Source organism: Amblyraja radiata, chromosome 12, assembly GCF_010909765.2.
Source record: "Amblyraja radiata isolate CabotCenter1 chromosome 12, sAmbRad1.1.pri, whole genome shotgun sequence".
NCBI lineage: Eukaryota > Metazoa > Chordata > Chondrichthyes > Rajiformes > Rajidae > Amblyraja > Amblyraja radiata.
The window spans coordinates 41,481,336-41,499,175 of NC_045967.1; the positions used below are offsets into that span (position 1 = coordinate 41,481,336).

The 17,840-nt window shown below is 42.1% G+C and overlaps 1 protein-coding gene across 1 annotated transcript in view; it reads left to right on the top strand.

Annotated features, from left to right (window-relative positions):
• Positions 1–17,840, top strand: part of tex11 (testis expressed 11) — an 81,561-nt gene that overhangs the window by 37,097 nt on the left and 26,624 nt on the right. The window contains 7 exon segments of the mRNA XM_033030908.1: positions 97–234; positions 2,503–2,605; positions 3,904–4,028; positions 7,012–7,097; positions 8,942–8,995; positions 12,174–12,214; positions 17,163–17,249. Of these exon segments, the coding sequence (XP_032886799.1) occupies positions 97–234; positions 2,503–2,605; positions 3,904–4,028; positions 7,012–7,097; positions 8,942–8,995; positions 12,174–12,214; positions 17,163–17,249 (634 nt within the window).

Genomic DNA, 17,840 nt, shown 5'->3' on the forward strand with positions numbered 1-17,840 from the left:
GCATAAGTTTAATTGTGTGTTCTGAAAAATGCAAACATTTTTTAAGTTTTGGAGAGTCGGGGATTCTTTAATGGCCAAGTTTTTCCTCCTAATTAGAGGCAGAATTATACTGAGGCACTCCAATGGTACAATTATTCATCAAGTTTTTTTTCTGCTGGACAAATGGATCAGAATCTAGCTAGACTGCAGAGAAACAGAACATCGTGCTATCTACATCTGAATCAGAAGGAAAAGGTAAATTTACTCTATATTGCTCTGTTCTTGCAGGTGATTATAGCAACGTTTGTACTGACAGTTTTCTCGTGGCGTAGATCAAAATAAATTTTGGGTTATGGCATTAGAAGAGTGACTATTTGGTTATCATAAATGATGGGTTATAATATATGATAAATAGGAAGGAATGTTAATCCTAGTCAATTTGGAGAGGCCGGGACCCTAAAACTGAGTAAAGGCTTCTGGGCTGCTAGGCCATTTGGTCAATTTAAAAGTGCTTTCTGTAGAAATGGGACAAGCTGCAGAGTGATGCCAGTTTGTCTAGAGCCTAGATCAGAGCTGCAGGAAGAGAATGGGAACATCTGCAGACCCTGACAATTAGGTGCAAAATGCATAGAATGGATTGGATGAATGCAAACCAGACATGAATTAATGAATGAATGAATAGTTTATTTCAGTCATACATTAAATCTGGGAAAGCGCTTAGGACTGCGTGATCTTCTGGAGTGTCTCTGTTTGAGAGAGGCCAAGAGCCAAGAGGGCTTGATCAGGCAGATACGAGGATCGAACCCGCAGAGGTTAGGTACAGTATTGAGAACTGTAATTGTGTTTTTTCAAAATAAAGTTTAGATGCGCAAGAGCTTGACTCAGTGATTTTTGACTGAAAATAGACTGGGAAGAAGCTTAGAACAAGCAATTTACAACTGGACTGCAAAATAACTGTGGAAGTCCCAGCCTCTAAATGTCTCTGATATAAGGTAAACTGGGAGCAGAGCTATGCTTCCTAAATTTGTACCTTGCATATCGCATTGAAAATAGTGGTGTCTTGGGTCATTAATCTGCCTGAATTTGACTGCCAATACTTTGGTATGTCCTATTCCACTTGCCAAACACATGTAACAGAAGTAGTAGCAAAGTGATATACAGTTGGGAGGAAGTAATCCTTGGAGTAACCTGGTGAGTAATTGCTGTATACTTAATTGATGGTGTGTGCTGGTGCTAAAAATAATAAATATTTGTCCTGGACGGTGCTGAGTTTCTTATGTTAATGGAGTTATATTAATCAATGCAGTTGGAGAATATTCTCTCAAGCCTCGGACTTGTGCCTTGTTGATGGTGGAAAGATTTTGGGGCATCGGTAAGTGACGCATTCACAGGAGCAGAACGAGCCATTGAGTTGCTTCTGCAGCCAGGGTGTTTGTAGGCGGTCCATATGAGTCTTTGGGTCAATTGTAAGCCACAGGATATCAATAACAATGTTTTTGTGGAGATAATGCCATTAAGTGCTAATCACACTTATTGGACCTGGTTTCTGTCAAAAACCTTTATGGCACTAATGTAATTACCAATTATCAGAATATTTTTATAGATTTTGCAACATGCGAACTTAGGCTGCTTTATCTTATGATGAGATATAAACAGAATCGTGTGCTCATCAGATGAAACAGCTAATTGTTGTTAAGGAACTCCTTATATTTCTTGTTCGTTTTACCATATGTCCTATGTGGCAGCTGTTTGTCAGACAAATATAAATTTAGTCAATAGTCTCTGCTCAGTGTTGTTTTATTAATGTAAATCATCAAATTGCAGATGCTGGAAATGCTCAGCAGGTTAGATAGCAAGATAGTTAACATTTCAAGTAAAAGTCTGGCTTACCCAACAGTTCTGATGAAGGGATTTTGACCAATATTTTAATATATATATATATACACACACACACTCACACACGTACACTCACACACAGGCACAGGCACACACGCACAGACACATTCACACTTGCCCTTATAATATTTACAAATCATCATTCAAATATTTAAGATAAAGAATAAAATCCGTTCTTTTAGAATTTATGTGGAAAAAATGTAAATAAATCAACACAACCGTATTTTTCAATTTGTTTCTTGACGCATGCACAAATGAAGCAGTTTTTGTGTTCTGGAAAACCATGTTATGGATTTATTTTCATGAACACAACCCATCCCCTACCTCACCCCAGTCACATGGTGGTTCCCTGTAGTTCTTTTACCTGTTTTATGTCTGATTTTCTTTGTTACACATTTATTCTGTTAGTTTTAAAGTGGTGTCATTTATAAGATTCTCCTACTATAACAACATTTTGTTTAGGAAAGAGCCTCGAATGAAGCATCCTTTGACAGCTTCTTCAGCAGAATATTTTTATTAACTGTGTGAAATAATCATGCTAACTTTACTTCTTACAGAGATGAGAAACCAGACTTTTTTAGGTTATGGATTATTTAAGTGTCATAATTAGTCTCTTTTTGTCTTTAGGCAAAAGAGGCCATAAAAGAAGCAGAACAAATTGACCCCGATAATATCTTCACACAGTTTAGTGTCTTCAAAATTGCCATTTTGGAAAATGATGTACCAAAAGGTATTTATTGCAAGAACTGAAAATGTTAGACATACTGAGCAGGCCAATCAATTTACATGATGAAGAGAACTTGAGTTAATGTTTTAGGTCTATGACCTTTTATTTCCGATTTCCAATATCTGTAGATTTTGCTTTTTGAAGGCATTTGTTTGACTCAGACCTAACAACACGGAACGGATCCTTTGGCGCAACTCATCTCTGCCGACCAAATTGCTTAACTGAGCTAGTTCCACTTACTTGCTCCTGGTCCACATATCTCCAAACCTTTCCTATCCATGTACCTGTCTAAGTCTCTTTTAATTATCACTACTGCACCTGCCTTTATCACTTCCTCTGGCAGCTTGTTCCATATATGCAGCTCCCCCTTGTAAAAAAAAATGCCCCAATTTGTGAAGGTCAGTAAGCTTTTGTCTTCATTACCGACCAAGATCCATCTGTATGTCACTGATCCTAAGCCCCCTGCCATCTACTGTATACTTCCCTTTTACATTTGACCTTCCTTGTGTAGAATAAATCCACTTCCTGATCAGGGATAGTATGATTCCTGACCCCTGACCCCCATTCAGCATCTGCCCGCCTGGGTTTCCCTTTCCTTAGGCTGACCGGCCGCCTCCCTCATTCCTTGCCTTAGATATAATCTAATTTGCCTTATGGACTATGCAAAGAAAAACACTTGTGCAAAACATTTAGTACATTAAATAAATTTCATCTCGCACATCTACAAGCAAATTGTTTGTCGACCCACTGCACAGTGGTTGACCTACCTCAACATTACAAGTCAATTTATAGACTGAGAGTCTTACTTTATTAAAAAATTTAATGAGGGAGACAAGTTCGATTACGGAAGGGAAAGTGGGATGGGAGAACGATATGTGGATGGGAAGGGGAGAGGCATAAAGTTAAATAAAAACATAAGGCAAGGAACCTATTTAATTGCCCACCCATACTAGAATAGCGTAGTTTAGAGAATAAAGGCACAAAGTGCTGGAATATGTAGCATCTCTGGAGGACATTTTTAGGCAATGTTTTGGATCAGGACCCTTCTTCAGGGAATGTTTAGGAAGAATTGCAAGGAAATGTGAAGGATGATGAATACACGACAATGCAATTGTACTTTTATTTTTTGAGTGGAGTTACGTTAAATAATGTATGTATAAAATATAATAGAAATGTAAAATTTTCACAAATTTAACCATATATCACTGCAGAAGGAAAATGTGTGTTCTAAGTTAAATAATAGTTATTTCAGTGCAATGATAATAAAATATGACTGGAAAGATTAAAATATTGTGCTTCAGCTGTGCAGGCAATTAAAACAATAGGGAAACTTGCCGAAAAACCAGAAGGACATGAGGATAATATGCTAACCAGCGGAATCCCAGTGACTGATATTTTGAGTCTCGCTACACAAGTTGCTCTAGAGGTAATGAAGATTAGTTTTGAAAGATCGGAATAATGAAAATAAATTAGATTTTCAAAAATAATTTGTCAGGAAGAAATGTTCTAAATTGTAAATGACTTCAGCAAACAATGTACACTGCATGTTAATGTAAACAGTACACATTCCCAAATTTATTTATGAAAAGTTAATTCCATACTACTGGGAAACTGGCATACTTTCCATATTTTGTACATTGTTCTACATTAAACTTTACCATAACACTGTGATATAGATCTGTTTACATATATTTGATAGAACTGATTGATAGAAAGAAATACATATTGAGTATGAGGGTAGATCTAATGGTCTATTAAATTGAAGTTCTTTGGTGGAGCCAATGCAGAGGGAATGTTTCCATTTGTGGGAGAGCACATAGGTCATCAAGAATTCCAATAGGAAATTCAGAAGAAATGTCTCTGTGAAGAATGTAAGAATATGAAACTCAATACCACATGGATCAGTTGAAATGAATGCATTTTGTTAAGAAAAGAATGGATGAGCATCTAATGGTGGGGAATACAGGGTTGCACTAATAGAATGAAATAACAAAAGCATACAAGAGAATGACCAAGATCAGAATTTTCTCACCCTGCGCTCACTGACCATGGAAAAGTTCGACCACTTCTCATACCTTGCGGCAAAGGCAAATGTCTATATTGAAATTCACTACTTCTTCAATGTGTCATCACAGCCTTATGTCCCTGTCCCACTTAGGAAACCTGAATAGAAATATCTGGTGACCCTGCCTGCGACCCAAGGTTTCCATGAGGTCGCCGGAGGTTTTGGTCATTCTCCCTAATGGTCGAAAGTGGTTTCCGCTAGTCGAGGCATCTTCTAGGTTGCTTCGATTATTTCAACATAATCAAAACCGGCCTTGACTAAAAATAGGATGCCGTTTGGCTGAAGCCAGTGGAGTGGTGTCGCTATTTACTTACAGGCAGTCGAAGGGCATCTCCTTCGCTGACCGGCCATTTTGATTGGCTCATTGGAGTTTCACGACCTAGAAGACCCACCGGAAGGTAAAATGCCTGCTAAACTTTATTAAACTTCTTAAAACTGTCTCCACTCTTTCTCTCCCCTTCTCTCCACTTCTCTCTCCCCTTCTCTCTCCCCTCTCTCTCCTTCTCTCCCCTTCTCCACCTTCTCCCCCCCTTCTCTCCCTCACCCTCCCCCCCGCGCTCTCTAAAGGACTTACCGTACTCTGTGGCAGCCGTTTACCTTCCTCTTCATCGCGCAGACAGCGCTCCTCCGCTCTCCATGGCCTCCACCTTCGCGATGTGTTTGTGTGCGTGTGCGGTCGGTAGCAAAGATCCTATAGGATCTTTGGTCGGTAGATGCAGCTCACGCTTCGGTCGATCCAGCTCGAGGCTTTCCAGGCGAGTGATCAAAACCTCCGGCAACCTCATGGAAACCTTGGGTCGTGGGCAAGGTCACCAGGGGTTTCCGTTCAGGTTTCCTAATTGGGACAGGAGCATTGGGTTGAATGATGTAAAAGATATTTGAAAATCAAGACCTCAGACCTGACAAAAAAAAACTCAGGATCTACCTGTAAAAATATAAACATATTTTGAGAATTCGGATCAGTGATGGTAAAAGAACACCAACCATTTAAAATAATATATACAAAAAGTATTAAAGCAACAATAAAACAGCAATAAAACAATGAGTTTGACACGTCCTTCTAATGATATGTTGGGATCTCCTGCCTATACTGGCTTGACCTGGAGAACTTGTGGGTCACGACTCCGTTCTGGAACTTGGCCCAAGGAGCGGCCAGTGCGCTTGCTTGCAGCATGCAGTCGTATAATCAATAAGCCTCTGCTTCTTTCTTAATCTACAAACAATAAATGCCAGCTACATTTGAAAAAAATAGCAAGTCACCCTAACACAGAAACAAAGTTATTTACAATATAAAACTATTGCATGAGGCATCGTCAATCCAAATCACCTTCTTTCATAAATAACTTGATCGTATCCCACTTCCTTATTACATGTTGTTATAGCTGCAGGCCTCACGGTCTCATTAATTATTTGTTTTCTCCTAAACAAGCTTGCTCAGCCTGGTATTATTAGCTGACCACTAACTCGATTTCAGTCACAGACATGTTTTAACCCAGCTAAGATGACAGGAGGAACGCAGCACCCATACAGCCCATCTACTTGCCCCATCAAGCACTTTCTTCCCAGCTTATGTCATAGTCTGCTGATCCCACGTTGACCTGATTAGCCACCTCAAAACCCAAAGACCAGGAGTGGAAGCTAGTCATCCTTCACCCTAAGGTACCGCCCATGAAGAAAGGTCATTGATGTGTTGTCATTTCAAGAAAATATCTTCATCCTATTCAATGCTCAGTTATTGTACAAAGAATGACCTGATGGGAATGGTGCTTAGAGATCGGCCTTAATGGCACTCTAAATGTTTGATAAATGGGTTGTATTGATAAAAGCATTTCCTAGAGGTGATTAAACAAGCTCTTACTTTACAAACATTGTGATTACCTGCTGTGCTTATTTTGAAACTCCATTAAACGCCTAATTCCACAGTTCAGCAGACAGTACAGTCAGCTATTTCGAACACTTGAGTGTTACTGATAATGTTTAGGATATGTAAAAGGATAAAAATTAATCTGGTTGCATGCACTAAAATATATAAAGTAGAAAATTTGCATTGAGCTTCTTTTGAACCTGGTCCCAAGTGGAAATCAACTGTATTTCCAGGTTTCACTAGAGAACTAATTTCTATCCTTTAACGGTTTGCAGACAATTCCCAGTGAACATCCTTTTGCATAAATATTATTATCATCAACAAATACTATGTTAAAAGTATCATTGCAAAGCACAGTTAAAATGAGTATTATTAATAATGAATGTTCTGAATTAACTGATGTTTCTCTTTTGTAATTATCTAAATACATCATAATATTTTACAATGTGATCAATGACACTTGTACTTGTTTATCTTTAGAATGAACAGGAGGATGTTGCCAGAAAAGCATTTGAATATTTATGCGAATATTCCCAAGACAGCACTCAATTATTCACAGCTCTCAGGTATAGAACTAGCATTAATGTGGTTTGGTAAATAAGATATCCTGTTGGTCATTCAGATAAATCTAAAACTGAATTATCTTTGCAACTTTATCCTGGAATTCTACAAGTAAGAATTTAATTTTTGGTACATATGACAATTAAATACTTTTGACTTGACTATTGACACCTCAATTCAGAGTCTTGTGGTGGCCCCTGGTGGTGAGCCACGCTCAGTGCGAAGCTTCCGCTCTGAGGGGGGTCACGTGTCTCGGTGACGGGAGGTGGAGGTCACGGGCTGGTCACGGGCTCCCATGGGGAGTATTTAAGGTGGGGATCGCGTGCGCGCCTTGGTGGTTAGTAGGGAGTTGTTAGAATAGTATTAAAGAATCATTGGTTTGGACAAACTCCGTGTCCCGCCTCGTTATTCGCCGGGCAGTCTCAACTAAATTTTAGATATAACTTCCTTGCAATGTTCATTTTTGACTCGCAGCACACAGAGTGGATGGATGGGAAGTTATTTTAGGATGCAAATTGGCATCAGGGTAATTCTGTCTAATTATTGTCCATGCTCTACTCTCATATCAGTACAGAGTATGACAATATGATATTCACGAAGCTTCTGGGAGGTGGTTTCCGTCAGCTGCAGAAGCTTCAAGTGAATATTATATTGTCATACTACTATACTGTACCCATTCCTACACTGACCTTTCTGTCCTGGGTTCATTGCCAGAGTGAGGCCACACGCAAACGAGAGGAACAGATCTTATTTTCCTCTTGGGTAGTTTACGATCTAATGATATAAATGAATCGTCCGATTTTAGATAGGTAATCTACAAACACCCATCACCTCCCCTCTCCACTTTTGTCCCCATCTCCTCCGTGTGCCCACCTAGATGTACACAGATTTCCCTTTCCAATCCCTCTACCCCCACCCCCCCCCCCCCCCCCCCCCCCCCCACTCCCTTCCACCTATATTCCATCCGCTGGCTTCACAATTTGTGCCTCTTCTTTCCTTATCCATCGTCTCACATTTTGTATTTTTATCTCTGGCCATTGTCCAACCATTTGCCAATCAACCACCTACAGTTCCTTGTGTCTACATCTTCTATGGTATAACAGTTTTTGATTATTCCTGGATCAATTGTTCTCACATTGAGATACTTTACTTAAAGTGGTGCTTTTTAATGCTAGATTCTTAATGGAGAATCCTGACTATGACCACCAATCACCACAGGCTCCAATCCCCACTGTTTTTTTACTCTCTAGGTGCATCTGAGATCCTAATCACCAGACCTCTCTTTCTCCCAGGACCCAACATCAGCTCTGCATTCATCATAGTTTCATTTGTGTGTATTTCACAGCATGCAAATGCAAACTTGCAATCAGTGATAATTCACTTTTAATGCCATAGGTGTTGAATACCACTGAATTTTGCAACTGTGGCTCTTGATAACAAGTTATTGGCGCCACGGCTAGTAATCTTGTGGAGAGCTCTTCGGGGTGCATATGAATTTCTAGGCATTATATATTAATGCCTGTAGATGAAAGAACATAGCTGAAGAAAACCGCTTAGTTCCTCAAACCTATTCCAATATTCAGTAAGATCCTGTCTGATTTAAAGTTGACCTGATCTCCATTCCTTCCTGTTCCCATAAACTCTTGTCCATTTCAGCCTTGAATATATTTAGTGTTTCAGCTACTCTGTGATAGAGAATGCCGAAGTTTCATGATCTTCTGATATAAGAAATCCTTGCTGTTAAATGGCTGAACCTTATTCCAAGTTGTAAGAACATTGTTTTCTCAGTATTTGAACAGTTTTTTTATATGGAGAAATTCTGAATGTTTCCATAATTTGTTTTAAGCAGGAGTTTAATTCGCCTTGTGCCTTCTATTTCGGACACTGATGTTAAAAACGTAAGGTAATTTCCTTATCTTTATTCTGATGGTAGCTTTGTTCCAGTGATTTTGTTTCTCTTTAAGAGCTGTGTTAAAGATGGTTGCAATGTTACCGATTTGGGTGAATACAGCTTTGAATGCTTACCACTGAAGGACAACATTGTTTTGAATTTTGTGCCACTGAGACCTTAATGTAGTGTTATTGAGATCATTTTGCAACACTTTATTTTCAGTAACCAAAATTAAAAAGTACAGTTGCTTCACTTTTTATTGAAGCTTTCCACCTGAGGGCACTGTTCAGCAAGATTCAGCAATACCTGGTAATAATGTGCTCATTGGTGAAATATATTGATTTTCTTCATGCTGGTTCCCATACATTTATGCATCAGTAGAAATTTGAATCAAGATTTATTTTTTTCATTGTTGATCTCACCACCAACATTTTTGCCAGTAACAACTAAAGCAAACATCCAAAGGCAAATCTTGAAAATCTTTAATTATTCAAGTATACTTGTATTCTAACCTTGGGTGCCAGCATTGTGGCAAAGTGTCTGGGATTCTTGCACTCTTTCTAGTGTTTACAAGTCAATGTGTCGGTAGGCATTCGGATTTGACCAAATTTTAAAGGGTGTCTTAATTATTAAGGTCCACAACAGGTCAACGGAGGATGCAATCTTGCTGACTTTTTGCTCTGCATTGGACCACTTGGACAATATAAACACATACATCAGGCTGTTGTTCATTGACTACAGCTTAGCGTTCAACATCATCACCTCTGTAACTGGATTCTCGACTTCCTCATCAACAGAACATGATCAGTACAAATTTACAGCAACACTTCTTCCTCGATAACCATCAGCACAGGGGCACCTCAAAGCTGTGTGCTCAGCACCCTGCTTAATAGCCCTGTCCCACGGTGCGAATTAATTCCAAGAGCTCTCCCAACTTTAAAAAAATCAAACTCGTGGTACGCACGGAGAATGAACGTAGCAGGTATGTCGGAGCTTGGGGACGTCTCTTAGCGCTAACGGCAGGTACTCGGGATGACTCACTAACGGCAGGTAAGCATGGGAAGACTCGTGAAGATTTTTCAACATGATGAAAAATGTCCACGAGAGCCCTGAGTACCGACGAGTGGCCATTACTGTAAATCTCCGAGTTCGAATCAGGGCAAACTCGGGAGAACTCTTGGAATGAACTCGTACCGTGGGACAGGGGTTTTACTCGCTCTTTATCCATGACTGTGTGGCCGGACATATTACCAACTCTGTCTTCAAATTTGCTGATGACACCACCTTTGTTGAATGAATTATGAATGTGTAGGATCTACTGAATCCCACGACAAAAAGCAAAGAACAAATAATACTTAGCTGAGCCAGACACCTTGTGTCACGTTTATTCCAGAAGCACCTTTTACCTACATTCTCATCAATCATAACCCCTGGGCAGATAAGGCCAATTAGTGCGACTGACCTTGGAGTTGTTATTAAGCTCTTGTGCTGGACCTTCTCGTGAGGCTGCTGGCGAGTTGCCAGCGGTGACAGGCTGTATGCAAAACCAACGTGGGCATGAAGGCGCCACAGCTACCCCCTCAGCCACCGAGTCATACAAAGTGGCGACTGCCTGGTTTTGTCCTGCCCTGTACCGGTCTGCCGGGTTGATTTTACGGCCTGATCTTGTTTGGTAATGCAGTGTGGGACGTCTTTGACAGGAAGTGTTGGGGTCTTGTGACTTTGCCGGTTCGGTGGGTGAGTTAGTCGGTTGGTTCTCGACGTATGCTGGCTTTAATCGGTCGACAAATACGGTGTCAGTTTTTCCGTTCCGATAGATAATTAAACTTTTGGGAGGCGTTGGATGACTTGGTATTCGTATGCTTGCTGAAGAGGACGGCGTCATGTCGGACCAAAACATGTGTGTAGCGTTGGAGGTCAGTCGACACAGACCATTGCAGGTGTTTGCTGCATCGGTGTTGGCCTGAGTGGCTGCATAGTTCGCCGTAATCGATCGACATAACTGCTTGGATCATAGGATCTGACTGTGGCGATTGGTTCGGCAAATTCGCCTTGCAGCTTCAGAGTTGTGCTGTAAACCATTTCCGCCGACGAACATCCTCGGTCTGCTGTCACCACCATGTGAATGCCAAGCAGAACCAGAGGTAACCGTTCACTCCAGTTTGACGCGTTTCCTCCGGCTGCCAGAGGGGCTTTCATTTTCCATATTCCTGTACACACTTTCATAAATCATAATTCCTTTCAAATCTATAAATCTATTAATCTTTGTTTTGAGTAAACTCAAAGACTGAGGGCTATTGGGTAGAGAGGTTGAAGGGTCACCTTCAAGTAAATGTAAGTAAAATGTTCCGCACTACAGTTAATAGCCGACTTGTGATGGTGAGACACTGACTCCTGGTTCTTGACTTCTCAGCCAAGGAAGCATCTTTCTTGTGTCCACCTTGTTGTGCTATGTAAGAATTTGGTAGGTTTTTAACAAAATCTCTCCTTGTTCTAAATTTGCGTTGTAGGCCTCGTCTTAATCGCTCCTCATACAGGAAACTTTCTGGAAACCATATAACCATATAACAATTACAGCACGGAAACAGGCCATCTCTGCCCTTCAAGTCCGTGCCGAACAATTATTTTCCCCTAGTCCCATCTGTCTGCACTCAGACCATAACCCTCCATTCCTTTCCCATCCATATACCTATCCAATTTATTTTTAAATGATAAAATCGAACCTGCCTCCACCACTTCCACTGGAAGCTCATTCCACACAGCTACCACTCTCTGAGTAAAGAAGTTCCCCCTCATGTTACCCCTAAACTTCTGTCCCTTAATTCTGAAGTCATGTCCTCTTGTTTGAATCTTCCCAACTCTCAATGGGAAAAGCTTGTCCACGTCAACTCTGTCTATCCCTCTCATCATTTTAAAGACCTCTATCAAGTCCCCCCTTAACCTTCTGCGCTCCAGAGAATAAAGACCTAACTTATTCAACCTTTCTCTGTAACTTAGTTGCTGAAACCCAGGCAACATTCTAGTAAATCTCCTCTGTACTCTCTCTATTTTGTTGACATCCTTCCTATAATTGGGCGACCAAAACTACTCTGGTAAACCCTATCCTGAAAATGTTTTGGGGGTAAAAAATAATTTCTAACTTATTTTAAACTAGCAGCACCTAACCATGAATAATTATTTACTTTGGCAGATATGAGCGACTGGATTCTCTGTTAACGTATTTGAAGACTGGTAGGCACAATAATATCATTTGTGTTCAGAGGTTATTACAGTGGTATTGTAACTTCTCAGCCATTTAAATTATATTATTAAAGTTCTTAATTTATTCATCAATATTAAAAAGTGAACATAGCTCTTTATAACAAAAAACAGAAATGATTTTATAATAGAGGCTGTCAGCTGTTAAATGGCCAATATTGGACAAAAAATTTCAATATTATTCCAACAGGCAGTTCTTGTTTTTTTTTGTGGGGTGTTTCATTCCAACATTATAAATATTCCACATGCTAACTTTTTTAAACTTTCTTTAAGTTGGTAGTACCCTTTCTCCTATCTGACAGTTGTGGGCACAAGCCTCAAATAAGTAATATGCAGTATTAAGGGAGTGCTACATTGTAGAAAAAATTGTTGAATGAGACTTTAAACAAGGGGTCAGTGACCTATTAGATAGTTATAAAAGGTGGTACCATTTGGAGATAAAAATTCTGATATATACTCTGGAAATGTGTTTAGACAATAGGTTCAGTAGTTGGCCATTCGGCCCTTTGAGCCAGTACATGATTTTCAATGTAATCATGGCTGATTATCCCGAATCAGTACCCCGTTCCTGCCTTCTCCCCATATCCCCTGACTCCGCTATCTTTAAGAGCCCTATCTAGCTCTCTCTTGAAACTATCCAGAGAACTGACCTCCACCGTCCTCTGAGCCAGAGAATTCCACACTCACAACTCTCTGTATGAAAAAGTGTTTCCTTGTCTCCTTTCTAAATGGCTTACCCCTTATTCTTAAACTGTGGCCCCTGGTTCTGGACTCCCCCAACATCAGGAACATGTTTCCTACCTCTAGCGTGTCCAAACCCTTAATAATCTTTTATGTTTCAATAAAATCCCTTCTCATCCTTCTAAACTCCAGAGAAAACAAGTATATGGAGTATATATTATCAGTTTAAATTCTGGTAATATTAGCAATTTGCTATTTTTCATCTTCTGCTTTTACCGAGTAGTATTTTGTTTCAATTTTATATTTTCAACATGTATCTTATTTTCTAAAACTACTTATCAAGAGGATAGTGTGTGTAGGAAAGAACTCCAGATGCTGGTTTAAATCGAAGGTAGACACAAAATGCTGGAGTAACTCAGCGGGTCAGGCAGCATCTCTGGAGAGAAGGATTGGGTGATGTTTCGGGTTGAGACCCCGTCTTCGGAAGAGGCGAACAAAGATAGAAAGTAGTCGGAGACAGTAAGACTAGTGGGAGAACTGGGAAGGGGGAGGGGATGGAGAGAGAAAGCAAGGGCTATCTGAAGTTCGAGAAGTCAATGTTAATACCGCTGTGGTGTAAACTACCCAAGTGAAATATAAGGTGCTGCTCCTCCAATTTGCGCTGGGCCTCACTCTGACAATGGAGTAGGCCCAGGACAGAAAGGTCAGATTGCGAATGGAGGGGGAGTTGAAGTGCTGAGCCACCGGGAGATCAGGTAGGTTAAGACGAACTGAGCGGAGGTGTTCAGTGAAATGATCGCCGAGCCTGCGCTTGGTCACGCCGATGTAGAGAAGTTGACACCTGGAACAGCAGATACAGTAGATGAGGTGCAAGTGAACCTCTGCCTCACCTGGAAAGACTGTTTGGATCCTTGGATGGAGTCGAGGGGGGAGGTAAAGGGGCAGGTGTTGCATCTCCTGTGGTTGCAGGGAAAAGTACCTGGGGAGGGGGTGGTTTGGGTGGGAAGGGCCGAGTTGACCAGGGAGTTTCGGCGGAACTCTGTGGAAAGCAGAGAGGGGTGGAGATGGGAAGATGTGGCCAGTAGTGGGATCCCGTTGGAGGTGGCGAAAATGTTGGAGGATTATATGCTTTATGCGACGGTTGATGGGGTGGAAAGTGAGGACAAGGGGGACTGTCCTTGTTATGAATGGGGGGAGGGAGGGGTAAGAGCGGAGCTCCCGGATATCGAGGAGACCCAAGTGAGAACCTCATCTGTAAAATGAAGAGAGGAACCCCCCGTTCCCTAAAGAATGAGGACATCTCCGATGCCCTGGTATGGAACACCTCATCCTGGGCGCAGATGCGGCGTAGACGGAGGAATTGGGAGTCTTCTTCTTGCATATGGCGTGTACAGCCTAAAGTTGTAGGTCAAGGTAGACATCCAGGCTAGGACAGTATCAGTTGCTGGGTAGATGGCTTTGAAGCCACCAGGGGAAAGCCTCAGTGAGCAGTCATTGATGATGTGTGGGACGGTCTGGTCTAGATGTCCGCAGTCGCAAGCAGGGCTGTCTGTCATCCCCCATTTGTGCACGTGATGGGTTGTTTTTGCATGGAGGGTGCAGATTCTGTTCAGGGTTAGCCATTGCTTGCGTTGGAGGTCAAATCCCGGTGGTTTCACTGTGGGGTCTGTGATGATCTTTCTGTTGTTGGTGTTGGCATCTTTCCAGGCTCTGCGCCACTCAGTCTTGAAGTCAAAGTCTTCCAGGGATTTGACTGAAGACCAGAAGGGTTTGTGGGACTTCAGGCGCATGTTGGGCAGATTGTTCAAATCAGCATGGATGGGAAGGTCAGGGTTAGGCTCGATGGTGCACCAATCTTTCAACATCTTCTCCCTTCTGCGTATGCTGGGAGGGGCGATATGAGAGAGGACAGGGAGCCACTGCAAAGGTGTTGACTTAAGCGTCCCTGTGATGACCCGCTTGCAGAGTTAAGTGTCAACTCTAATGGGGTGGCAGCTATGAGCCCAAGCTGTTGAGCAAAATTTGGCTGTTGAGTAGACTAAGGCTAAGCTTGCGGTAGGGAGGGTGTGTGCATTGGATCCCCAGCTGTTGCCTGCAAGTTTCCTGATGATGTTGACCCTTGCTTTCAGTTTATCAGCCGCCCTCTTCAAGTGTTCACGATAGGTGAGGGTGCGAGAAAGAAAAGGGGAGAAGAAAATTCGGAGCTTTGCATTGGCGAGCCGATTGCTGAGGTGAAAGGCAGTGACAGTTGTCTTAGATGGGTTGGGGTGAAGTCACCAGAAGGTGAAGTACTCCTCCATCCCCTTCAAGTCTTGGCTGAGCACTCTGCTGATATCCTCAAAGGCATCTCCCTGGTAGGTAAGGGCAAGGTTATCTGCATATGCAAACTTCCTGGATGAGGTAGTTGGCATGTCACTCACATAAATGTTGAAGAGTAGGGGAGCTAGGACAGAGCCCTGGGGGAGACCATCCTTCAGGGTCCTGACAGAGCTGGTCTGGTTCCCAAGCGAGACCCTAAATCTATGGTTGCTGAGGATGGATGAGAGGGCACACATAGTGGTTTGGCACTTCAAGATTCTGGAAGCTTTGAGCAACAGACCATGTCTCCGCATGGTGTCATAAGCTGATGACAGATCGATGAGAGCAACACTAATTTTCAGGGCACGTTGGAAGGTAAGCCTCTATATTGGTCGTGAGGGCAAAGACTTGATCTGCGCAGCTTCTATCAAGTCTAAAGCCACCTTGCTCTCTGGGAAAAACAGGTTCTACCAATGGTGAAATATGGCAAGCAGGTGGAGTTCAAACAGCTTGTAGGATGTACATAAGAGGGAGATGGGTCGGTAACTAACTGGATCATCAGCAGAATTCCCAGGCTTGAGGATGACGATGACTTTAGACTCTCTCCAGGCCTTAGGGATGAATCCCTACAGTGGACATGAGTGAAAAAAGCAACAGCCAGTTGCGTCGATGGGGGCCAAGGTTCTTCAGAAATTCCGGGTAGATCCCATCAATTCCTACTGCTTTCCCAACTTTAGTGGAGGACAAACCTTTGTCTACATCAACTGGAGTGTATGGATTAGAAAGGGGGCCTGAGAATGGTGAAGAAGAGATGGACTTTGTCAGGCTCCGCCTCACTTCTTGTCGGGCTTCTTTGGAAGTGGAGACCTTCGAGTTTGCCAGCAGGCGAGAGGCTCCAGCATTTGCTGACACCTTGGGGGGATTGTATTGGGCAGGAGCAGCAGAACCAAGATGACGATTATGTGCTCATTCAACATGGGAAAGCTTCCTGGACACTCAGAACAGTTTGAACAGCCATTGGGTCTCTGCTTCCAGACAGATCAGCTGTCAGAACTATCTTTGAAATTCATAAACATTCAGCAATACTTGGAACCTATTGGAAAAATAGTAATTACAAAATGAAGTTGTGTTCAATGATGTAACTTTTTTTGGCAGTCGCTTGGGATTCAGGGTGACTTACTTTCATTCCAATTTTGTAAGTTCTGAGGTGGTTCAGGAACCACAGTCTCTTCTGCTGATGGAGCATATTGTGGCTGATAATCAGCTATACTGTTCCCAAAGCTGTTCTCAGTGCCATTCCAAATATTGCTGCTCCACTTTGAAGTCACGGGAGAAACGTTGCATTTCTTTTGTGAGGCTTTGAGCACATTCATGAATCTTTCCCATTGTCTACGTAAATGATCTCCTCCAACGATGAAGTTTAAAATTAATCACTCGTGTCCCTTGACTCTCAGTCTGAAGAAGGGTCTCGACCTGAAACATCACCTAGTCCTTTTCTCCAGAGATGCTGTCTGACCCGCTGAGTTACTTCAGCTTTTTGTGTCGATCGCTTAGGAGTCTGGTGTCGGATTTACAAATGATACGACCTAAAACATAGGAGGACAAAATTCACTGTTATCTGGTAGACTATCAGTTTTGTGGCTATTGTGAGAGGTCTTATCCCTCAAATACAATTTTTCTCCATAACCCACAAGCTGTGTTGGTGCACTGAAGGTGATGGTGAATTTGATCATAGATGTCTGTCATTACCTTGTGGTTTGCCAAAGACACACAATAAATTATGTTTTCCAGGGGCACATTTAAAATACTTCAAAACATACACAGTAAAGCTCAATATAAAACATTGAAAATAACTTAAATAATTGCCTAACCCCCATTTATCATTTTCTTGACAATTGATAATACTATAATGTTATTTAATATTTATTTCTGTTTATTATAGCTCATAAGAAACTGATAAGTCAGTTAGCTGAAGGGAGGATGAGTGTTGAGCTGAAAAGTAGTGAAGCCAATTGGTTCCGAAAGATAGGTGAGAATGTACGGCTGAATATTAAACATGTACCTTCAAATATTGCTGAAATATCAATGTCTAAGGCTATCCTTCTCAAACTTCCTGCATCCTTTGATACTTTAACTGCTTTTCTTTTTCAGTGAATCTCCTATCTTTTAGAGATAACCAGTAAATCTTACTGGGTCCAGATTCTTATTTTTATATGCAACTAGACCAAGTGCAGACCCGTTGGGTCTGTTTCCCCAACGGCGTTTTGCAGGGGGGGGGGGGGGAGGGGGGGCTGCGGCATCAAACTCATATTAACCAACCCCCAAACACACAGGTGGGGGGAGGGAGGGGGGATGTGAAGAGGGGAGGGAGGGGAGAGGAGGTGGAGGAAATGGGACAGATTTGGGAGGGAAAGGAGAGCGGGGTAGGGGGTGAGAGAGGGGGATGGGGAGATAGATGTGGTGGAGGGGGAGGATGGGGAGGTAGGGAAGGAGGGAGGGAGGGGGAGAGGGGTGGGGGAGAGAGGGGAAAGAGTGGAGAGGGAGGTGGAGAGGGGTAGGGGGAGTGATGGAAGAGGGACAGAGGGGTAGGAGGAAGGGGGTGGCGTAGAGAGGGAAGGGG